This window comes from Schistocerca piceifrons, chromosome 2, assembly GCF_021461385.2.
Source record: "Schistocerca piceifrons isolate TAMUIC-IGC-003096 chromosome 2, iqSchPice1.1, whole genome shotgun sequence".
Taxonomy (NCBI): Eukaryota; Metazoa; Arthropoda; class Insecta; order Orthoptera; family Acrididae; genus Schistocerca; species Schistocerca piceifrons.
This window is the reverse complement of record NC_060139.1, coordinates 477,949,163-477,975,017: the sequence shown is the minus strand read 5'-3', so window position 1 is coordinate 477,975,017 and position 25,855 is coordinate 477,949,163. Positions and strand designations below refer to the sequence as shown.

General features: G+C 43.9%; 1 protein-coding gene across 2 annotated transcripts in view; it reads right to left on the bottom strand.

The window, feature by feature from the left end:
* LOC124776555 (protein chibby homolog 1) overlaps nt 1–25,855 on the bottom strand; it is a 56,127-nt gene that overhangs the window by 19,867 nt on the left and 10,405 nt on the right. For both annotated transcript variants that reach the window (XM_047251594.1, XM_047251591.1), the window contains one exon: nt 3,994–4,109. In XM_047251594.1, coding sequence (XP_047107550.1) covers nt 3,994–4,109 — 116 coding nt within the window. The remainder of the gene's footprint in view (nt 1–3,993; nt 4,110–25,855) is intronic.

The window sequence follows — 25,855 nt, the reverse complement described above, 5'->3', positions numbered from 1 at the left end:
GAGGCAATACTGACCTTACGACTTATCTTAGAAGAAAGATTAAGGAAAGGCAAACCTACGTTTCTAGCATTTGTAGACTTAGAGAAAGCTTTTGACAATGTTGACTGGAATACTCTCTTTCAAATTCTAAAGGTGGCAGGGGTAAAATACAGGGAGCGAAAGGCTAGTTACAATTTGTACAGAAACCAGATGGCAGTTATAAGAGTCGAGGGACATGAAAGGGAAGCAGTGGTTGGGAAGGGACTGAGACAGGGTTGTAGCCTGTCCCCGATGTTATTCAACCTGTATATCGAGCAAGCAGTGAAGGAAACAAAAGAAAAATTTGGAGTAGGTATTAAAATCCATGGAGAAGAAATAAAAACTTTGAGGTTGGCCGAGGACAAATTAGCACATGTGATGTACATATAAAGACAAGCAAATTATTACAATTTTGAAAAAATTGGATTATTTGTTCAAGAGAAAGAGCTTCACAAATTGAACAAGTGAATAATGGATTAGTCCACATCTGGCCCTTATGCAAACAGTTATTTGGCTTGGCATTGATTGATATAGTTGTTTGATGTCCTTCTACTGAACATCATGTCAAATTCTGTCCAACTGGCATGTTGATCGTCAAAATCTCGACCTGGTTCAGGGTGGGCCCTGCCCATAACGCTCCAAATTTTTCAATTGGGGAGACTTCACATGACCTTGTTGCCATGGTGGTGTTCTGCAAACACAAAGACAATCAGTAGAAATGCTCACCATGTGTGGGTGGACATTATCTTGCTAGAATGTAAGTCCAGGATGACTTGCCATGAAGGGCGGGGGTTGGGTTGGGGTGGGGGGTGGGGGTGGGGGGGGGGGGGGGGGGGGGAAGCAGGCTGTAGTATATCGTTAATGTGTCACTGGTATGTAAGGATGCTGTGGATGACAATCAAAGAGGTCCTGTGAAATGAAATGGCACCCTAGACCATCACTCTTGATTGTCGGGCCACATGGTGGATGAATTTTATTTTGGTATCCCACCACTGTCCGGGACATCTCCAGGTTTGTCTTCAGCCTGGACTCTCATACACTGGAGCAAAATTGTGTGCACTGATGAGTCCCACTTCGATCTGAACCCTTACTATGACCACTGAAGATGTCTCTGGAGATGTCCCAACAGCAGTGGGATAATAACCCATCTATCACCTGCCATATGATCCATGAACTTAGGTTGAGATATGGGATGCCATTTCTTCTCCTAGCAGGACCTCTTTGGTTGTCACCACAGCACCCTTACTGCACAGTGGTACATCGACAATATTCTACGCCATGTTTTGTTAACCTCCATGACTATTCACCATGGGCTTTCATTTCAGCAATATAATGCCCACCTGCACACAGTGTGAGTTTCTATTGCTTGTCATCATGGCCAGCATGGTTGCTGGGTCGCTCCCCAATGGAAACACATTGGAGCATTATGCGCAGGGCCCTCCAACCAGCTTAGGATTTTGATGATCTACTGTGCCAATTGGACAGAATTTGGCATGATATCCTTCGGAGGACATCCAAGAACACTATCAATCAATGCCAAGATGAATAACTGCTTGCATAATGGGCCAGATGTGGACCAACAGATCACTGACTTGCTCAGTTTGTGAAGTCTTTCTCTTGAATAAATCATACAAATTGTAATCATTTGCCTGTTTATACAGGTACATCACATCCGCCAGTTTCCGTCCCACTGGGATAATTCCTTCATGGTGTTTTTTTAAGAGTGTATTTTTATCTTACATGTTTAGAACAAAGTTTGAAGTTTTAACATAAAACACTGAGGATAATGTGCACAATTTCAATGGTTGCTTCACAACCCAGGCCATCTGGATCCTTCACTCTATCACCAACTTCTCTGAACTCTGCAGATGAGAGTTATCATTGCAACATATCCTTCACTCCCATAGCCACCCTGGCCTCGATCTCCGGTAACCCAATGTCTCTAACGCTCTCCACCCAACAGTTTCTCCGTGCTTTGCCCTGCCACCCCCTCCCAATTTGCTTCCCCCACATCAGTGAACTTTGTTCCCCAACGGCTCTGACACTGAGAACTGTGCATCACATGCCTAGTCTGTGCACCTGCTAACTCTCCCTGCCACATTCCTAGCCACCAAACCGACTGCCTCCCTCCAAGCTGCTAGCTACCCACCCCCAACCCCTCTCCCTGCCTTGTGCCTCTCTCTCCTCTACTTATCTCACCGAACACAACTCCCACTGCAACCTAGTCCAGCTGAAAAAATGCAGCACTGGCATTGTGCATCCAGACAGTGCCATGTGAGAGTAAAGGTGTGTGTGTGTGTGTGTGTGTGTGTGTGTGTGTGTGTGTCAACAACTAAATGTTTCTGCTTTGCGGTGAGAGTTGTTCTTCACTCCTGAAGTATTTACGTTCTACCAGAACTTGCCTACAAAATTAAATTACTTAACAGCTAATCCTGTGCACGGTACACAGTCCAACAGGCAGGTTGCCTATCTAAAAGCATCCAGCAGCAACAGAAATTTGAATTTCAGTATTTTATATAGTTATAGATGAAATTTAAAAGAATAAAATGCCGTGATTACTAATTAGGAGTTATAATCTTGCACTAAGTATTTAACATAAACATTTAACACAGTAAGACAAGTATTATAGGATGTAAGCTGAAGGTGGAGGGAGGAGGGGGAAGGGAAAGGAATGGAATGGAAAGGAAAGGAAAGGAAAGAAACTGATACCAGCTGCACTGGTACTTTACATGGAATTGTCGCAACAAGTGAAAATGTGTGCATGACCAGATTTCAAAATAGTGAAGCTGGTCAACTGTTCACAAGCTGATGTCATGAGCATCCATGTAATGTGATCGAAGGACAGTGAAACAATGAGTAGGCGAAAAGGTGTTTGATGCCAGCACTGCATCACAAAACATTGTAGTTGGAAGGTTGTCCTCTTCGCGAAGCAGTATAGGTGACTACCTGTGGCTGGTCTGCTGAAAGAGTACAATGCTAGTGCAGGTACAATGTTTTGGAGCACATCATTGAATGTAAAACTCCGCAGCATTTGATCCGCACATGTAGCTGTGCTGACCCAACAACATCAATTACATTTTCACTTGGCATGGAAATTTAGATTGGGCTGTGGATCAATGGAATTGTGTGACTGGGTTGAATGAATCATGTTGTTACAGAAGGTCAATGGTCGTATCTGAGTACGCTGACATGCAAGCAAACAGCTCCTTGAACATGCAACGCACTGGCCGGTGGAAGCAGTATTAAGGTATGGGGGACATTTACACGGGCTTCCCTAGAAACTGTAGTAGTAATGATGATAGCCGCGGACTAGGTGAACACTGTCATGAACCATATGATCTCTCTCTTTGTGCTTGGAGTCTTCCCCAACAATGTTGGTGTCTTCTGCCAGTGAAACTGTCCATGTCACGAAGCCAGAATCTTGTTACAGTGTTATAAAGAGCATGACAGTAAACTCATATTGAGTTCATGGCCACCAAATTTTCCCTGATTGGAACATAATGGAACACATCGGGGACACCAATCAAATGCCAGCTCAATTTTCACAAACTACTAGTCCTTAATTTATGGGAATTGCATGACCTGTACGGGAAAATTGGGTGTCATATACCTCCAGAAACTTACTGCGAACTTGCCGAATCCAAATCATCCAGACTCACTGCTGTACTGTGTTCCAAAAGCGCACCAACTCATTTTTAAGATGATGGTCACAATGCTTTGGCTCGTTAGTGTATCTATTCTACACTGCTAACGATTATAGAAAACAATATGCATCAGTGAAATATAATCTCAATTGTTTCATGAGGTCAGGTACAATACTTACGGAGTTGTGATACAACTTTCAGAACTGGTTATTTGGCACAGTCACAGGAGCTTTGAAAATATATAGCAAAATTTTAGGCAAGTGCTCAATGTTCAAAATGCTTTTCATTTTATGGGTATGAATGAGAATGTTCATTATTTCCACAAGCTTACCATGTCAAGAAGAATTTCAAATTTCAGTTTAAGCAAATTGTTCTCATTCTCAAGATCTTGTAGCCTTTTCCTCAATTTCTTGTTTTCTTTGTGAATTCCACTTGTTGGGCCAGTCTCTGAAAAGTCAAGAAGAAGCTATGTAATTTGAGTGCCCCTGTGATTCTTGCATATTCCAGAGGGGCAAATGTTCAACTCCACAAAAAATGTAGAAACTTTCAGCTCAGAGGAACAGTAGTTTAAGAGAAACACAATGCTATTTCATTCTCACACTCCTATTGTTATTCAATTTATAATCACTTTGTGAATGTAAAGCACTCAAACATAATAAAGATACCAGTCCACCACAATGTGACAAGGTGGAAGAAGGCAATGAAAACTCCATCTCACCCACAAAGAATTATGAACAACATGAAATGGAATTGTGTTCTGTGCTTCACATCTAGCATCTACTAAGATAAAAACTGAAATGTTAAATGAAACAGAACTAAAATTACTACCCTGAAAAAAAGATTTTGGGGTGTGCCAATGATAGAGCTACAAACTGATTAATTATCCATATTCATTCAAAATACTTAACTATAGTCACCAGTAACAATGAGTGATATTGTGCTACAATGATATTTAACTACAATCAATGTCAGATGCTTTAAAGTGCCACGCAATTAGTCTCAATCACTCTAGTTTCTGCTAACTCAGAACAAGAGAACTGTGAGGTAAAGAAAAAGTTTGTATATCTAATATATCCTGAACATATACTTTCTACTTTCCTCTACCTTTACATGTAGCAATGACACATTTAAACATACCATGAGCTCCGTCCTCGAACCACTCACATTTATATAATGTGACACTTTATAACAAATTCTTAAGACCGGGATGTTAAATACTTTCAGACAGGGCCATGAGACATGGCTCCAGTCCCCACCCACCGTCCCCACCCCGTCCCACATGTAGGAGTGTCATTTAGCACTTCTGAAGAATGGGTTTAAGAATACAAAGTTCTCAAACAGTAAACAATTCTCTCACGTTGCATACAGACCTCACATTAAGTTCTTACAGCTTAACTTAGAAAATAAATACTTCATTGATATTTTCACCATTACTTCAGAAAATAAACTAATAAATCAAAGGAGAGTTAAGGCAGTAATGTATTTTTCAACCAATGAAGTATACAGGGTGTTACAAAAAGGTACGGCCAAACTTCCAGGATACATTCCTCACACATAAAGAAAGAAAATATGTTATGTGGACATGCGTCTGGAAATGCTTACTTTCCATGTTAGAGCTCATTTTATTACTTCTCTTCAAATCACATTATTCATGGAATGGAAACACACAGCAACAGAACGTACCAGTTTGACTTCAAACACTTGTTACAGGAAATGTTCAAAATGTCCTCCGTTAGCGAGGATACACATCCACCCTCCGTCGCATGGAATCCCTGATGCAGCCCTGGAGAATGGCGTATTGTATCACAGCCGTCCACAATACGAGAACGAAGAGTCTCTACATTTGGTACCGGGGTTGCATAGACAAGAGCTTTCAAATGCCCCCATAAATGAAAGTCCGGAGGGTTGAGGTCAGGAGAGCGTAGAGGCCATGGAATTGGTCCGCCTCTACCAATCCATCGGTCACTGAATCTGTTGTTGAGAAGCGTACGAACACTTCGACTGAAATGTGCAGGAGCTCCATCGTGCATGATCCACATGTTCTAGCAGCACAGATAGACTATCCCGTATGAAATCATGATAACGTGCTCCATTGAGCGTAGGTGGAAGAACATGGGGCCCAATCAAGACATCACCAACAATGCCTGCCCAAACGTTCACAGAAAATCTGTGTTGATGACATGATTGCACAATTGTGTGCGGATTCTCATCAGCCAACACATGTTGATTGTGAAAATTTACAATTTGATCACATTGGAATGAAGCCTCATCCGTAAAGAGAACATTTGCCCTGAAATGAGGATTGACACATTGTTGGAGGAACCATTCGCAGAAGTGTACCCGTGGAGGCCAATCAGCTGCTAATAGTGCCTGCACACACTGTACATGGTACGGAAACAACTGGTTCTCCCGTAGCACTCTTCGTACAGTGACGTGGTCAACGTTATCTTGTACAGCAGCAACTTCTCTGACGCTGACATTAGGGTTATCGTCAACTGGACGAAGAATTGCCTTGTCCATTGCAGGTGTCCTCGTCATTCTAGGTCTTCCCCAGTAGCGATTCATAGGCTGGAATGTTCCGTGCTCCCTAAGACGCCGATCAATTGCTTTGAACGTCTTCCTGTCGGGACACCTTCGTTCTGGAAATCTGTCTCAATACAAACATACCGCACCACGGCTATTGCCCTGTGCTAATCCATACATCAAATGGGCATCTGCCAACTCCGCATTTGTAAACATTGCACTGACTGCAAAACCACGTTCGTGATGAACACTAACCTGTTGATGCTAAGTACTGATGTGCTTGATGTTAGTACTGTAGAGCAATGAGTTGCATGTCAACACAAGCACCTAAGTCAACATTACCTTCCTTCAATTGGGCCAACTGGCGGTGAATCGAGGAAGTACAGTACATACAGACGAAACTAAAATGAGCTCTAACATGGAAATTAATCGTTTCCAGACACATGTCCACATAACATCTTTTCTTTATTTGTGTGTGAGGAATGTTTCCTGAAAGTTTGGCCACACCTTTTTGTAACACCCTGTATACTACATGCCAGTGATGACAGGACTTGACAGAAAATTAATTGTGTGTAGCATTTATTGTCTCAGTACAGTGTATGTCTCCCACTGGCCATTATCACACCCTGTATCCATCTGGGAACACCTTCTAATAAGTTGACTTTAGGTATTTCCTTCAGTCCCTCCAATTCCATGACAAAGTCCTGTGGGCAGTCTTAATGTGCCTTTTGAGCAGTCCTGTTATCACAGCCCCATTAGTTGTGGACAGTACTTGAGCGATGATGAAACGTGGGGTGGCTCCTTTCTAACATCGTAAGAAGTGAGAGGGAGTAGACGCTCTTTTCAGTTACTTAGGACAGATGAGGGAAAGCGAGATAATCGCTACCAAACTAGGAAGTATCCTGGTTGTCAAATAGGTATAGTTTAAACAGTTAAACAATTTATTTCCTGTACAAGCCTATACCTCAATGGAAGAGGTGTGCGTCTTACTGTGCTTTTACTCTTATAGGTCACTGGCCTAACTCATTCAAGAGACACAACTTGCATCGTAGCATACTCTTCTGATCACACTAACAATATGGATTCCTAGCTACTAGAGGAGAGCACTGTCCCTCAGCCCATTCTGCTTACTCATAGAGATTACATATAGTTCACTCTGTTCCCTTAACCTTGCAGTTGTGCTGTTTTTTGTAACATGAGTGGGCGTGTGGCATACTTTGTACAAGAATAAGTGTCTTTATGTTACCAAGGTATGTATGAGGAATACCATAGTTTAAACTTAGTATAATTCAACAAGATAAAATAAACTTACATTATATGAGCTAAATCACTGTTTAGTTAAATAATAATAAAATAGATTTTCATTTTACCATTTTGTTGCGACAGTAATGACCCACTTGAAGCATTAAACAGTGCAGTTGAGTTGCATCAGATCCCAGCCAACTGCTTATTCATTTGCTAACTATCTCGTAGACAACTGCCTAATAGTGGGATTGTACTGCTAGCTCATAATCTAGGTCATAATCTTGCACAGATAGTAAATTTTTTCTCACCTAGCACGCTGTTTATTTTATATTATTGCTGGTATCTTGGACATATAACAACACAACTTTCACAGTGTTAACTCAAGCAATGATGAACAAATACATATGGGCTTGCAATAGTAAAACAACAATGGAATGGTACAAGACAATGTTATTTGTCAGTAGTGCTCTTAATATACTGCTACACCCGCTCAAGGTCTCATTAATCAGCTTTGTCAGAGCTGAATCCTTTGCCATGGTTCATCTTCACTTTCTAGAAACATTTACATCACTACAATTGTTCTTCTATTATCTTACACACAGACAAAGACACATAATATTTCTGTTGCTCTGCAGTTGTCCTACTCAGTTGCTCTCCAAAATGAAATACAGTTTGACCTCACATATTCCTTACTGGGTAAATGGCACTCAATATTGTAATGTCAAGGGTTCACTGGTGAACTATGAGACATCCAGTTACATGTTCTGACTCAGACTGCTCCAGTGCTGCAGAAGCTAACATGCTACTGTGCATACTTATGATGGGCTCTTATTTACACCAATGGCTATTTGCTTCGTGTTCACAGGGTGTCTTGTCACATAGCTTCTATTTTCTCTTACTGCTTCCCCAATTTCTGGAAACTTACAACTGTGGTTGGAACGATTTTCATTCTCGTGGCTTAGCTACCACGTCTTTGTTTTGATCCACTGACATATCTAGTGTTACCTAGAGACATGTTGATGCAGTACAGTGTCCATCATGCTGAGGCTTTGGGTGCACCACTTTCCCCTTTGCATATTGACATCACTAAGTTTGCTCACTTGAAGGACTTTCTGCCAAAACTGTCTAATATTTATTGATGGGAGTCATCATTCAGATCAATGAGGGGTGTTCTCTGATACTTAACATTAATGGAATTTGACAGTTCGGGGTGTATATGTGGACAAGGAAAAAAAATTCCCAGATTTACCAGTTAAAAATACACTTTCTCCCACGTGAAAATACAATTTCTGTGTTAAGTGACAGTATACTCTTCCTTGGCACTGTAAAACTCATCAATCCTTTGAATGTTTATGGTTATATATACCGATATAGAATTTCCTGGCACTTTAGAAAACTAAACTCAGTGGGGAAAAAATATGTTTTGAAAGACCTTTGAAAGGCAGCAACAAGTACGCTGCATATTTTTGTATTACGAAGGTATAAATTTGAATTCCACCTAATACCGCATGTCACTTTCCGAAGCATTGAAATCTAGATTGCTATGTGCTTTTGTAAGCCAGTCATAGCTCATGTCACATGAGCTCACCAGCTGATGACAGCATAAGACACGTGATGTAGTCATCCAATAGCAAGATCACTCTTAAGTAGCGCGAACACACAAATAATGAAAGTTAATAGTTTAAATTAATATTATTCTGCAGTAGCGGGATACAGTAACATCCTTTGTTAGAGTATTGGTTCTTACCAGTCAAAATCACAAAAATTTAACTGAAAACTAAAACATTGTAAAATTCCCAGAATTCTAAACAATCCCGGCTTCTTCCCGATTTTCTTCCAGATGAAAAAATTCCCGGGTTTTTCCCAGATATACTGGTTGTCCTGGGTCGTATACACCCTGCAGTTGTAACACTGCAAGTGTTCTCATGGACAGTCCATGACAGACTGTAACCAGATACAATGTTAATATGTTATTTTTACTTTTGTTCATTACCAACTGTTATTATAAAAATCTGTATTATTTAATCATTAATACTTGGTTTGAGAATCATGAAACAAGACTGCATATATGGAAGTCATCTGGAAGCACCGAAATGTTTCATATAGAATATTAAAACAGACAGTCTAAGACTGAAAAACTTTTTCAGGGTATATGTGAACACTGATTATTAGTTGTGGACTGCAGATTAAAACTGGAGGAACTGCAGAAAAAAGGAGGTGGGACCTGGGTAAACAGAAAGAACCAACAGTTATTGAGGATTTCATTTGTGTTCGGTGTTATAAATATTAATCCTGCAAAGTACTATAGATCGCTCAAATTGCCGACTGACAGATCTCGAAAAGCTTTTGTATAACAATCAATACTGTTGTTGACATGTGGCTTTTTCTTCAGTTCATGCCTAAACGGAAAGATGACGATTTGGCTCAAGGGAATGCATGGAGTGGAGAAACGGTTACATAGCATGTGTGTCAGAGGGGTCATGAGAGGGGGGAATGTTTACTTGTTTCTCAGATAGTACTGGCAACCCATGGAAGCACTCACCTCGTACTGATCAGCAGCTATGGTAATAAATAACACATGGAAGTAACAAAGACTCGCGAAAATGGATTATACAGGCATTCATGTTTAAACACAGTCGTTACATTAACTGACTCTCACAACACAACAACATTTTACAATGCTTCAAAAGAGACAGTCCTAATAGAGCGCTTAAGTTGGCAGCAATTAAAAATTGAGGATAGTCAACAAAAAATTTTCTGATTTGTATAGTTTTCTTTGCGTAATTGTACCTAATATACTGTTCAGTGATCACCTGTGTATTCATTTACTTTTAAAGTGAATAAATTATCGTCATGTGATCTTGAAGTGAAGGAGATGTAAACCAAAGTATGCCAGACTTTTTATATTTATACCTCCACTGTCCCCTATTCCCAGAAAATGCAATGTAATTGTGCATTTGAAATTAATTGTGACTAAATCTTCTGTTAACATACCAACCCTGTACGAGGGAGCTGGCCACAGAATTTCATAATTGCAAAACTTTGCTGGAGTATCAACAAGTGCGACAAGAAAGGATAGTGTTCCATCACATTAGCAGGTCATACAGAAAGCAGGACATCAGTGCTTTGTGCAAACTGAGTAGCTAGCATCAGCAGGAGCTTAGTAAAGCAATACGACTGAGAAGTATCACATCACCTGGTTACGTGAAGTAAGAAGCCGCGTCGCTAACACAAGAAGGCACACTGAATATTGTTACAAACCAGTATGCTGGTATAACAAATGCGTTAAGCAAATAGGGTGCAGTATGAACTGCTGATACATTCATACTAGGAAAGCCTATGCGGTCATTACAAGTGATGTTGGGTCAACACCAGCCAATATTTCACACTATAAATATTCCAGCATTTGAGTTCAGAAGGGAGTTGGTCAGAAGGATCGATGTCATAGAAAAATGCTTGTACTCGATTCACAGACACGGTATTAAAATGGGGTATAAGTCTGTTGTAGATTTCCTTCTCTACTCAACACCGCCAACAGCCGCCGAAGAGATGTCTTCCTCTCCGTAATCACCAGTCAGGAGTTCGGTGCTGCTGACAGCTCCAATGCAGATGGGAAGGCCTGGGGGTCTTCCATGTCAACTTGGACCAGGACACCAGTGTTCTTGACACTTCAGTGGAGCCATGGGTCCTACCTGCATGGCAGGCCAGGGTTGGCGCACTTCTCGACCACACGACAACTGTCATTGCGGTTCTGAGAGTAGAGATGAACCACAGAAATGGAAGGGGACCGAGGACCTCCTAGGCTGGCATGTGTAAGCCACATAAGCATGCACCACCTTCTTCGAGTGCGGAGGGTGGAGACGCAAAATCCACTTCCAGTGTAGCTGCCAGGCGCTCGCGGCACACCTGGACGAGCAGCGGCAGAGGACTGCCTTAGAATCGCTAAAGGAGAGATGTATTTGCAGAAATAATAAATGGTTAAAAGACACTCTTCTCTTACTGCACCCACCGGCGTACACAGGTTACAACTGGCTCCTCTTCCCTGAAGAATTAGCGAGTGGTGAACTGGAAGAGTGCCTCCTGACACACCATCCATCTGCCACGCCTTCAAATAGTCACCACCTGCACTTCCTTAACCTCCCTTAAAATCATGGTCAGATGTTGGTCGCCCTAGCAACAACTGAATGAAACAGGGGGAAAGAATACAATAAGAGATGAGTGGGTAGCTTTGAGAGATGAAATAGTGAAGGAAGCTGAGGATCAAGTAGGAAAAAAGACCAAGCCCAATAGAAATACTTGGGTAATACACGATATATTGAATGTAATTTACATCATCATGGAATACATATGTTTAAAAATGAGATCGACAGGAAGCGCAAAAAGCAAAGTAGCAATGGCTACAGGAGAAGTGCAAAACTTTAGAAACAAGCTTGACTATCAGAAAAATATATGTTACCAAAAGGAAAATTAATTAAAGCTATAGAGAAAAGAGGTTGTATGAATATCAAGGGCTGAAATGGCAAGGCAGTTTTTAGCAAACAAGGGAATGCTGAAAGATGGGAGAAACACAGGAGGGTAAGGCAATATCACAGAAAGGGAACAGGCAACAGACAAAGAAGACATGGTTATACAATGAATACTAACAAAAGTAGAATAAGGATAAGGGCATGCAGGCAAATTAAATTAAATAATTCTGAGACAATCTAATTAGGAAATCAGTGGTGGAATTTTGCTATTTGGCAGCAAAACAACTACTAATGGTCAAAGTAGAGAGAATATTAAATTTGTATTGTAGTCTTCTCTTGAAAACCAATTTACTTGCTAAGACTGCTACATTAACACAATTACTGGCTTACTGGTTCTAGCAATATATTGCCTGCCATCCCCAGATCTATAAAAGAAAATATGTTGATGTTGCAGGCTTACAGTCAAATAAATAAAAAAATGTAGTAGGGCATACACAACAGCTCAATGACAAAAATTACATACCCAAAAAACAGGCAATGGAAGTTATATCATACACTGCTTGCACCACTCTCCCACACGAGGACTATACAATATGCTGTAAAATAACAACTCTCACAAAATTCTTCTCATGTGGATGGATACAATCCAAAGGCAACATATAGTAATAAGTAGCTTTAACTAGTAAATAAAAACATACCATAAACAAGTTGAGACATTACTGTGACATGCCGGGTGTTCTATCATAAAGTGTGTACAACTTTGAGTACATATGGGTTGAACAAGACAGACACATCTTGCCACTTCATGGTATAAAGCCAGCTTGGCTGTGACAGAGTAATTGACAAGTGGATTTGGAGTGTAAAAGAAACTAGTGCTGAGATGTCCAACCAGATGGTGGTCTGCACTGCCTGATGTCAATTGCAACAAATGTAAAGGGGTCACAGTTTTGTTTTAACATTAGAATTAACAGAAGAAATGTAACATCAAAGTAGGAACATCAACAATGATAGATTTCTACTTACACTTTCTTAAAGATGACATGTTAAATTTCAAACAGGCACAATCAAAGAACAGAATGGAATTGCAGCCCGAGCTGCTGGAGTTGGTAGTCATGTGTGCATGAGGTGTGCTTGCTTGTTTTTATGAATGGTGTGTGTTTTTCTTTTTCTGATGAAGACTGTTGCTGAAAGCTTTGTATAAATGTCTTTTAACTGTGTCTGTCTGCAACTTAATGAGTCACCTTTAAGGTAAGTAGCAATCGATCTTTTCCAACATTGTTGATATTTCTACTTGGAATTTCCATTGTTTAAGACCAAAGCTGACTACAACAAGTACCTAATAACAATGGCAAAGTTTACTCAAATTGCATATAAAATAATCAGTGTGCTGCAAACTGTCATGGATGGTTGCCTATGCCATCAGATAAAAACTGGACAATTTGCGTGATAAGGACAACATAATACATTATGTGCATTGACACTTTCATACTGTACAATATATGTAATAGAATTGTTCTAAGGGGAAAGCTACACAATTGATATTTACAGAATTATGAAATAGGATTTGACCTTATTGATCAGTTTCAGGGCAAGCAAAGGATGACAATCAACAATACGTAGAAGGAAATAGTACAACAAGCTTCCACACAATGTAAGACTGTGGTATAAAACATTAGGTTGGTGTGTAAGCTAATAGCATTTTCCCACAAGATTAATAAACACAACAGACACACATATCAGATTTTAGTCATCAGTAATATATTCCCCTTTGCTATTTAAAACAGTCTGTCAGTGCTGGGGTAACTTTTCAATTCCACAACTGTAGAAATCATAGTTTTGAGGAGAAGAACTTGTCGATCATGATCGGAGCACATTTTCATCTGGAAAGGAAGTTCCTTGAAGGCAAGAGAGTGCAAAAAATGAAAATCTGAGGGCACAAGATCAGGCAAAAAGGTGGCTGTGGAACAACTTCCCAACCCAACTCCTGTATAGCGCCTTTTGTCAGCCTAGCAAAATGGACAAAGGCGGAAATACAGAAGCGTCCGATCCCACCCGTCTGACACACACACACACACACACACACACACACACACACACACACACACACACACACACACACCACAAAAAGCCTAATGACACTAACGGGACAAGCGCGGGAAATAGAGGGTTTTTGACTGAGGACACACTAAATATAAACAAATTTAGACACCCACCCCCACACAAAACCACACAAAACGACGAAAAAACCGACATCACAAATACCACTAACCACAATAATCATCTGGAATCGGACACTTCCCTTGACCTATATAGCTCAACAGCAGCTCCCGATCTCATAAATTGGGATCGAACACTTCCCTTGACCTATATAGTTCAACAGCAACTCCCGATCCCATAAATTAGGATCTAACACTTCCCTTGACCTATATAGCTCAAAAACATCTCCCGATACCAGCCACACATTGGGATCAAACACTTCCCTTGACCTGTTATCCTTACGACATCTCCACATACAGCCATCCCTGGTCCGAGACGCCGGAACTTTAAGTAAGCCTCATTTCTTCACGATATACTGAACACTTCACGACTTCATCCAAAAATCCAAACAGTTGAAGAAATTTTATTAGAGACAACATACTGCCCCCATCATAGGCGACAACCGAAAACTGTTGACCCTGTCAGTCATATCCATACCTACCACAGACATAAAAAATGCAATTTACCAAAATTCGCACACGACGCCACACTCGCAAACTAAACCAAAAACATCACCTAACACACCATCAGAGAGCACCACCGATCACATCAAAATGACACCTACAAACACACCACTCTCACAAACTAAATTCCGTGCCATCGTGACGTCACACACCACAACAGCCTTATGTCACGGGTCAAAGCCGATGGGTCAGATCGGACGCTTCGGTCGACCCCGAAGGCATTATCATGGAGTAGCATCACTTCACACAGTCTTACTGGTCATTTTTCTCAGACAGGACCTGCAAGATGTCTCAGCTGTTGACAATAAATGTCAGCGGTGATGGTTACACCTCAGGTAAGCAATTCATAGTACACCACACCGTCGCTGTTCCTCTAGATGCATAACATTATCTTTTGTGGAAGCATGCAGTTCTTTGTATGGGGAGTTGCTGCTTTGTTTGGGCTCAATTATTCCTTTCTTTTCCTTATGTTAGCATAAAGATGCCATTTCTCATCACAAGTAATGACACAGGATAGGAATGGTGGTGGTGTTCATGACCCAGTTGATGACTAACATGCAGAGATGCACATATGGCCAATCACCGATTTTTGTGATTTTGGCTTAGAGCATACGGTACCCATACACTTGATTTTTGAACTTTCCACATTGCATGCAGAAGTCGCAATGGTGGAATGATAAAAGATAATTACATTTGCCAGTTCTCGAGTACAGTGACTTGGACCATTGGGGATTAATGTGTTTTAACAAACTTCATCAAATCCCGAAGGTCTTCGTGAATATTGGGAGTGACTAATACTGAAACGATCCTCCTTGAAACAAGAGAACCATTTTCTTGCCATGCTCTGTCCAATTCCATTATCCCTATACACAGTGCAAATGTTTCTGGATGCTTCTGCTGCTGTCAGCCCTCTACTGAACTCAAACAGAAGATGATGTCAAAAATGTTATATTTCTCCACATCGTATTCCAATTTCTAGCATCCACTGCTCCACTCACTATCTCCAAATGACAATACGTAAACTCAAATAGCAACAGTGAATTACAAATAAATAATGAAAAATGATAAATAAGCTCACAGGAACTGGAATACCAACATGAAAAACAAAAATGCTACGAACTTATGCACCAACCTAATACGCTCATGTACAAAAAATTTTTTACGAAAAATATGTACCAATAAAAAACTCTTTACCTGGTGGTCTAGGCAGCCATCAATAATAATTTACAGCTACTGTTTCTTTTATACACAATTTGCACAAATTTTGATATTACGATTACTATGTTGATGTTACATTTCTTTTGTTCATTCCAATGTTAAAACAAAAATGTGCCCCCTTTATATTTGTTGTAATTGACATCAGGCAGTGCAGACCACCATCGGGTTGGACCTCTAAGCACTAGTTTCCATTGTATTCCGAATCCACTTGTCAATTACTCTGCTGCAGCCAACCTGACTTTAGACCATGAAGCAGCAAGATGTAGCATGTGTATGTCTTGTTCATGCCACATGTACGCAAAGTTGTTCACACTTTATGTCGCAAATTGTCCAGTTCTTGTCTGATGGCCTAGGCAATCATCCATGCCAGTTTCCAGCATACTTTTTATTTTATACACAATTTGAGTAAACTTTGGCATTGCGATTAGGTAGTCAACTTTGATCTTAAACAATGGAAATTCCAGGTAGGACTACAAACAATGTAGGAAAAGATCGATTGGTACTTATTACAGACGACAAATTAAGCTGCAGACAAATCACACTTTATGGAACACCTTGTATGTCACTGTAATGCCTCAACATTTTTATGGTACTTTTTATTTAAAAATTTTACTTGTTAGAGCTATTTATTACTTATGTTAAATTTGGATTGTACCCATCCACATGAGCAGAATTTTATTAGAGATGTTATTTTACAGCATATTGAATAGTCCTTGTATGAGAGAATGGTGCAAGCAGTGTATGATATAACTTCCACTGCCCATTTGTTTGGTTACGGAACTTTTGTCATTAAGTGGTTGTGCATTCCCTACTACTTTTTTATTTCTTTGACAGTAAGCCTGTAAAATCAACATATTTTATTTTTATAGAGCTGAGGATGGCAACACATACTACTGAAACTAGTGATCCAGTAATTGTGTTAATGTAGCAATCTTAGAAAATAAATTTGTTTTCAAAAGAAGACTACAATAGAAAATTATAGATTGCCTCCTCCACTGAATGATTATGTCAGTTAACCATAGAACATTAAATGCCGACTGGCCACAGCAAGAAAATCTTTCATGAAAAAAAAATATTTTAAAGTCTAATACAAATTTTAAGTGTTATGAAGCATTTTGAAAGTATTTGCCTGAAGTATAGTCTTGTACAGAAGTGAAATGTTGACGATAAACAGTGCAGCCAAGAAGGGTTGAAGCATTTGAAATGTCTGCTACAGAAGATAATATAGGTAGATCAGATACACTGAAGTGACAAAGAAACTGGTATAGGCACATGTATTCAAATACAGAGATAAGTAAACAGACAGAATACAGTGGTGCAGTTGGCAATGCCTACATAAGACAGCAAGTGTCTGGTGCAGTTGTTAGATCAGTTACTGCTGCTACAATGGCAGGTTATCAAGATTTAAGTGAGATTGAATGTGATGTTATAGTTGGCACACGAGCTGCAGATTTCAATGCTGGGACATCAACAAGTGTCAGCATGTGAACCATTCAATGAAACATCACCAATATGGGCTTTCGGAGCCGAAGGCCCACTCGTGTACCCTTGATGATAGCACGACACAAAGCTTTATGCCTCGTCTGGGCTCATCAACTCCAACTACTGATGACTGAAAACATGTTGCCTGGTTGGACAAGTCTCATTTCAAATTGTAGTGAGCAAATAGACGTGTATGGATATGGAGATAGCCTCACGAATCCGTGGACCCTGCATGTCAGCAGGGGACTGTTCAAGCTGGTGGGGGCTCTGTAATGGTGTGGGGCGTGTTCAGCTGGAGTGATACGGGACCCCTGATACATCTAGATACGACACTCACAGGTGACACGTACATAACTATCCTGTCTGATCACCTGCATCCATTCATGTCCATTGTGCATTCCAACGGACTTGAGCAATTCCAGCAGGACAACGCAACACCCCACACATCCAGAATTGCTACAGTGTGGCTCCAGCAACACTCTCCTGAGTATAAACACTTCTGCTTGCCACCAAACTCCCCAGACATGAAAATTATTGAGCGTATCTGGGATGCATTGCAATGTGCTGTTCAGAAGAGATCTCCACCCCCTCGTACTCTTATGGATTTGTGGACAGCCCTGCAGGAATCATGGTGTCAATTTCCTCCAGCACTACTTCTGATAACAGTTGAGTCCATGTCACGTTGTGTTGCGGCACTTCTGCGTGCTTGCAGGGGCCCTACACGATATTATGCAGGTGTACCAGTTTCTTCAGCTCTTCAGTGTAAGTAGTACAAATGGCCGAATCAAACTCGAGAGAAACAACATTTATTGCACAACCTGACTAAAAGAAAGTTGGTTGGTTTGGGGGATTAAAGGGACCAGACTGCGACGGTCATCGGTCCCTTTTTCCAAAAAATTAAAACCACCCAACGAGAATAAAAACGAACAGCAGGAAAGACGTCAGACGACACAGGACAAGAAATACTCCTACAGAGATCAGACAAAACAAATTAAAATCACACAGAGTGTGACGGTGGTTGGCCGACCATAGAGATAAAAAGGAAAAGCCAACCACCGAGAACACATTAAAAACTCAGCGTAAAATCGTAGGCCAATGGCCAGAATCAACACAAAAGAACAGAACAAACACTCAGAGTAAACGATAAAAACCCCCTGCCCGAATAAAACGTAAAACTAAGCCAGCCATAACAGGGTCATCAGATAAAAGGGCAGGGAGTGTATCAGGCAGCGCAAATGTCTGCCTGACCACAGCTAAAAGGGGGCAGGCCAACAAAATGTGGGCCACTGTCAAAGCCGCCCCGCAGCGACATAAAGGAGGGTCCTCCCGGCGCAGTAAATAACTGTGTGTCAGCCGGAAGTGACCAATGCGGAGCCGACAAAGGATGACTGAGTCCCTGCGGTTGGCTCGCATGGATGACCGCCACACAGTCGTCGTCTCCTTAATGGCATGGAGTTTATTGGGCGTGATCCGATCGCGCCATTCAGCGTCCCAAAGCGCAAAAGCTTTTCGGCGGAGGACTGCCCGCAAATCAGTCTCTGGGAGGCCAACACCCAGAGATGGTTTACTCGTGGCCTCTTTCACCAGGCGGTCAACATGTTCATTGCCTGGGATACCGACATGACCGGGGGTCCACACAAAGACCACAGAGCGGCCGCAACGGGCAAGAGTATGCAGGGACTCTTGGATAGCCATCACCAGACGAGAACGAGGGAAACACTAGTCGAGAGCTCGTAAACCGCTCAGGGAATCGCTACAGATAACGATGGACTCACCTGAGCAGGAGCGGATATACTCTAGGGCACGAAAGATGGCGACCAGCTCAGCAGTGTAAACGCTGCAGCCATCCTGCAAGGAACGTTGTTCGGAATGGTCCCCTGGAGTGAGCGCATACCCAACACGAGCAGCAACCATCGAACCGTCAGTGTAAACAATGCCAGAGCCCTGATACGTGGCCAGGATGGAATAAAAGCGGCGGCGGAAGGCCTCTGGAGGGACTGAGTCCTTCGGGCCCTGTGCCAAGTCGAGCCGAAGGCAAGGGCGAGGAACACACCATGGGGGTGTACGCAAAGTGGCCCGGAAAGGAGGTGGAACAGTGAAAACCCGAAGCCCGAAGAGAAGCTCTTTGACGCGGACCGCGATTGTACAACCAGACCGGGGCCGACGTCCTGGCAGATGGACGACCGATCGCGGGAACAGGAGACGATAGTTTGGATGCCCGGGCAAGCTTAAAACACGGGCAGCATAAGCGGCCAGCAAACGTTGGCGTCGTAACTGCAGTGGAGGGACACCTGCCTCCACTAGTACGCTGTCCACAGGGCTGGTGCAGAAAGCACCAGTGGCAAGGCGTATCCCACTGTGGAGAATTGGGTCCAGCACCTGCAACGCAGATGGGGACGTTGAGCCATAAGCCAGGCTCCCATAATCCAGACGGGACTGGATTAACGCCTGGTAGAGCCGCAACAGGGTAGATCGGTCAGCGCCCCAGCGGGTGTGGCTCAAGCATCTCCGAGCGTTTAGATGCCGCCAACACATCTGTTTAAGCTGCCGGATATGAGGCAGCCAAGTCAACCGGGCATCGAAAACCACCCCCAAAAACCTGTGGGTCTCCACCACAGCAAGAAGTTCGTTGTCAAGAGAAGGCCGCGGCTCAGGATGGACCGTTCGGCGCCGGCAGAAATGCATAACGCGGGTCTTGGCAGCCGAAAACTGAAAACCATGCGCTGCAGCCCAAGACTGTGCCTTGCGGATTGCGCCATGTAGCTGACGTTCAGCAGCTGCAATGCCAATAGAGCTGTAGTATAGGCAGAAGTCGTCAGCCTACAGGGAAGCAGAGACAGAATTTCCCACGGCCGCAGCGAGCCCATTAATGGCTATTAAAAACAGGCAGACACTTAAAACAGAACCCTGTGGCACGCCGTTCTCCTGGGCGTGGGAGGAACTATATGAGGCTGCGACTTGCACGCGGAAGGTACGATACGACAGGAAATTGCGGATAAAGATCGGCAGAGGGCCCCGAAGACCCCATCCATTAAGTGTAGAAAGGATGTGGTGACGCCATGTTGTATCGTACGCCTTCCGCATGTCGAAAAAGACAGCGACCAGGTGCTGACCGCGGGCAAAGGCAGTACGGATGGCCGACTCCAGGCTCACCAGATTGTCGGCGGCGGAGCGGCCTTTACGGAACCCACCCTGAGACGGAGCCAGGAGGTCCCGAGACTCCAGTACCCAATGCAAGCGCCGGCTCACCATCCGTTCGAGAAGCTTGCAAAGAACGTTGGTGAGGCTAATGGGGCAGTAGCTGTCCACCTCCAAAGGGCTCTTGCCCGGTTTCAAAACGGGGATGACAATGCTCTCTCGCCATTGCGACGGAAACTCACCATCGACCCAGAGACGGTTGTACAGGTCGAGGAGGTGTCGCCTGCAGTCCACTGAAAGGTGTTTCAGCATCTGACAGTGGATGATATCTGGCCCGGGAGAGGTACCAGGGCAAGCGGCAAGGGCACTGTGAAATTCCCACTCACTGAATGGAGCGTTGTAGGATTCAGAAGTGTGGGTGCGAAAAGAAAGGCTCCGACGTTCCATCCGCTCTTTAATGGAGCAGAAGGCCTGGGGGTAATTCGCAGAAGTGGAACTCATAGCAAAATGCTCTGCTAAGTGGTTTGCAATGACGTCGGAGTCAGTACAAACTGCTCCATTCAGTGAGAGCGCAGGGACGCTGATAGGTGTCCGATAGCCGTAGATGCGTCGAATCTTGGCCCAGACCTGCGATGGAGTGACATGGAGGCCAATGGTGGACACATACCGCTCCCAGCACTCCTGCTTGCTTTGGCGGATAAGGCGGCGGGCCCGCGCACGCAGCCGTTTTAAGGTGATCAGGTGTTCAATGCAGGGATGTCGCTTGTGACGCTGTAGCGCCCGCCGGCGATCTGTAATTGCTGCAGCGATCGCAGGCGACCACCAAGGCACAGTCCGCCGCCGAGCGGACCCAGAGGAGCAGGGAATGGCAGATTCGGCGACAGTAACGACGCCGGTGGTGACCAATTGAACCACCGCATCAATGTCATCAGTAGAGAGAGGCTCAAGAGCGGCAGTGGAGGAGAACAAGTCCCAGTCAGCCTTATTCATAGCCCATCTGCTAGGGCGCCCAGAAGAGTGACGCTGTGGTAGTGACAGAAATATCGGAAAGTGGTCACTACCACACAGGTCGTCATGCACACTCCATTGGACAGACGGTAAGAGGCCAGGGCTACAGATTGAAAGGTCAATGGCGGAGTATGTGCCATGCGCCACACTGAAGTGTGTGAAGGCACCATCATTTAAAATCGAGAGATCGAGCTGTGACAATAAATGCTCAACGGTGGCGCCTCGACCTGTTGCCACTGACCCACCCCACAGAGAGATATGGGCGTTTAAGTCGCCCAATAGCAAGAAAGGTGGCGGCAATTGGCTTATCAGCGCAGCCAGGACATGCTGCGAGACATCACCATCCGATGAAAGGTAAAGACTGCAGACGGTAACAGCCTGTGGCGTCCACACCCGAACAGCGACAGCCTCTAAAGGTGTTTGGAGAGGGACAGACTCGCTGTGCAGAGTGTGAAGGACATAGAGGCAGACGCCACCAGACACCCTTTCATATGCTGCCCGGTTCTTATAATAACCCCGATAGCCACGGAGGGCGGGGGTTCGCATTGCTGGAAACCAAGTTTCCTGAAGAGCAATGCAGAAGAAAGGGTGAAGCTGATAAGTCGGCGGAGCTCAGCTAGATGGTGGAAGAAACTGCTGCAGTTCCACTGGAGGATGGTATTGTCCATTGCGGAGAAAGGCGTGACGGGACTGGGAAGGCAGATTACGCCGCTGGGTCACCTGCTGCCTCCAATGGAGCACCCGTGCAAGTGCTACCGATTGCGTCTGAGGGATCGGCAAGATCGAGGTCCTCAGCGGATGCAAGGATCTCCACCTCATCCTCAGACGCAGAGCTTTTAGGTAGCGATGGAGTAGGTGCCACTGCAGGTGTCTTGGACTTACGGGTCTTCAAAGTCGTTTTCTCTCGCTGTTCCTTTGGTTGCCGTTGTTGAGAGGGCTTATTGGAGTCAGTCTCTGGGACCGACGAGGATCGCGAAGCCCGGCGACCAGCGACCTGTGGCTTCTTCAGCCACTGGTTGGTGTCTGCTGTGCTGCTGGTAGGAACCTGGGAAGGGAGTGACCCAAGGGATCCCTTCCGAACGAGAGAAGCCGAAGAAGACTTACGCTTCTCCGGCTTAGAAGTGGGGACTGGTGTCCCCGGTGGTTTAGTGAGTGCTGCTCCCGAGGTAGATGGTGTTGGAGCAACAGCGGGAGAAGGGGCCCCCATCGTCAAGGGGGCAGGTGAGGTCCTGTGACTCTGAGAGCTGACTGTATATCTTGCAGCTGAAGGAGCTGGAGCAGGAGTGACAGTGGAGGCATAAGATGACATCATGCGCACGGGATGTAGCCGTTCAAATTTCTGCTTAGCCTCGGTGTAAGTCAGTCGGTCCAGGGTCTTATATTCCATGATTTTGCGTTCTTTCTGTAAGATACTGCAGTCCGGCGAGCAAGGGGAATGAGGCTCTCCACAGTTGACACAGACGGGAGGCGGAGCACATGGAGTATTGGGATGAGATGGGCGTCCACAATCTCGACATTTGAGGCTAGAAGTACAGCGAGAGGACATGTGACCGAACTTCCAGCACTTAAAGCACCGCATCGGGGGAGGGATATAGGGTTTGACGTCACACCGGTAGATCATCACCTTGACCTTCTCTGGTAAGGTATCACCTTCGAAGGCCAAGATGAAGGCACCGATAGCTACCTGATTGTCCCTCGGACCCCGATGAACACGCCGGACGAAATGTACACCTCGGCGCTCTAAATTGGCGCGCAGCTCGTCATCAGACTGCAAAAGGAGGTCCCTATGGAAAATAACACCCTAGACCAAATTTAAACTCTTACGTGGGGTGATGGTAACGTGAACATCCCCCAACTTGTCACAAGCAAGTAACCTGCGTGACTGGGCAGAGGATGCCGTTTTTATCAAAACTGACCCAGAGTGCATTTTGGACAAGCCCTCCACCTCCCCAAACTTGTCCTCTAAATGCTCTACAAAGAACTGAGGCTTCACGGATAGAAATGAGTCCCCATCAGCTCTGGTACAGACGAGATACCTGGGCGAATACACGTCACTGTCATTCATTGCCTTTCGTTCCTCCCATGGTGTGGCCAGGGATGGGAACGATTTGGGGTCATAAACATTAGCTTTAAAATGAGCCCTCGAACGCTTAGAGACTGCTGGGGGCTGGCCGCCAGCGAGAGATCATGTACCAAGCTTCATTGCGGGTCATCCGCCCTGATGCCACCTACTCCGACCAAGGGCCCTCCCCAAGGGCACCACCCAGCCGCAGCAATAGCCACCTGGCAGGATGGCCATTGCCGGGAGTCCTGATGCCCCAGGGAGATGGGCATCTACTCCTTGGCATACGTGGGGAGTTAACAGCGCAGGCATCAGTAGAGCGATCCCTGTGTTGTCAGGGGGCTACAACCAACAGGGTACATGGCGGCCCCACCACAACGGACTGGCTACCGTGCTGGATCTTAGGTGCAAAAATGTCCAAGCTCGTCGTCGCAGTTAAAAGCAACACTGCAGAGTGCAGCGTGGTAATCGCACCCAGGGACGTATCCTCGCCCAAGAGATGGAAAACGAGCGGGACACCATTGCAACGACGAAAAAGCCGGCTAAAGGTCTCAATGCACGACGGATACAGTGCACCATGTAAGGCGCCCTTCCCCAATTGGCTCGCTCTTCAGAATAATTTAGAAAGACGGAGGTCAAACCCGAGAGGGGACCATCACATAAGGCCGAAACATTTGAGACTCCTTTTAGTCGCCTCTTACGACAGGCAGGAATACCGCGGGCCTATTCTAACCCCCGAACCCGCAGGGGGGGACTAAAAGAAAGGTGTGGTTGCTGGGATACAGCCTGAGGCATCAAGAAATTGTCAATTTGGTGATGGAGAGAAGAGAGTGGGGGACGTAAAACTTATAGAAAGAGATCAAAGTGTGACTACTGCAAGATGGTTCAAGTGGATGCCGGCTGAAGTTAGTCACGTAGCTAGATCACAACAACAGTAACAACAACAACTACTACTACTACTACTACTACTACTACTACTACAAATGCTTTTCTCATTCTAGACCATGACTGCTTTATCCATTGACACACTTCTTTGATTGTAAGTCATTTTAAAGCTCCCTTTGGCGTTAATTCATGTTCAGTTTCATCATCCACCACCCATTTGTTCCACGATTCCTCTCATACACAATTTTAAATGATTTATTTATTGAGGCATCAAGAGGTTGCAATTGTGTAGGAAGTCCTCCCAGAATAACAGCAAGCTCTGTATTTCCCTGTCTCAATTTCTCTGTCAGAGACTTTATCGAATGACTACTACACTGTTCTAGCTCAAGAAGAGAACTCTCCTTCAATAAAGCACCTCTCCTATCCCACACATTGTTAATCCATAACTTCACACCAGCCTCGTCCATCCAACCCTTATCATGTAAGTGAACAACAACAACTGGTGGTTATTTTAGATTTTGGCACAGTTTTGCACTTGAAAATGATCACTGAATTAAATTTAGGACAATTTTAGTAGTATGAAAGGACAACAGTGTAGAGCGTTTTTTCATGTCCACTTGTTTTTATAGTTACAGTTTGAGCATGTTTCACAGCAACAGTTCTGTTCCTCGGCACATCAAATGCCAGAGGAGTTTCGTCCATATTCGCTATTTGGCTTAGTTCCATACTGGTTTTCTTTTGATGCTGAATAATAAAGTGATGGAAAGATAATATTTTCTCTTCATACTCTTGTGGCATTTTCAGAGATCTTTTGGTTTCGGTTTGCAAGCTAAGTCCATGATGCTTCATAAACCTGTAGCACCGACCAAGTAAACCCTTAAAATCCGTTAAGCTCCACTGTAGTACTAGCTTAGGAGCATGTATTTGAATCATTTTTGTATTAATTCCAATGCCATTTTGACAGTGTCCTTGAACCCATTTCAATACATCGTCATCTAGGTTTGGCCATTTTGCATCCAGTCCTGTATTTGCACATTTAGTGTTCATTTTTTTTCAGTTCTTCTTTATTAGCCTGCCAATTGGAAAGGTTTTTTTCTGTTGGTGGAGGGCCAAAATGCCACTCAGCTGCTCTGTTTCCATGTTCTGCTGCAAATGCCACTACTTTCAATTTATACCCCGAATCATACAAACACCTCTTATTTCTTTCCATTAGCCTACAAAAATATTGTACTGTTACCAATAACACAAATCACTTTCAGTTCAAGTACACTGGCACCGTAGACTGCAATGATGCATCATAGGCTAGACAGTGTTCTGGATTTGTGATGGTGGGGCAGAAGGGAGACTGTTAGCAAGCTGGTGAATCCCTACAACTTATGTTTGTTGCATCAGCACACTGCTGCTGCTAGTTGGATTCAGTGATGCCAGATAGAGATATAAGGCCAT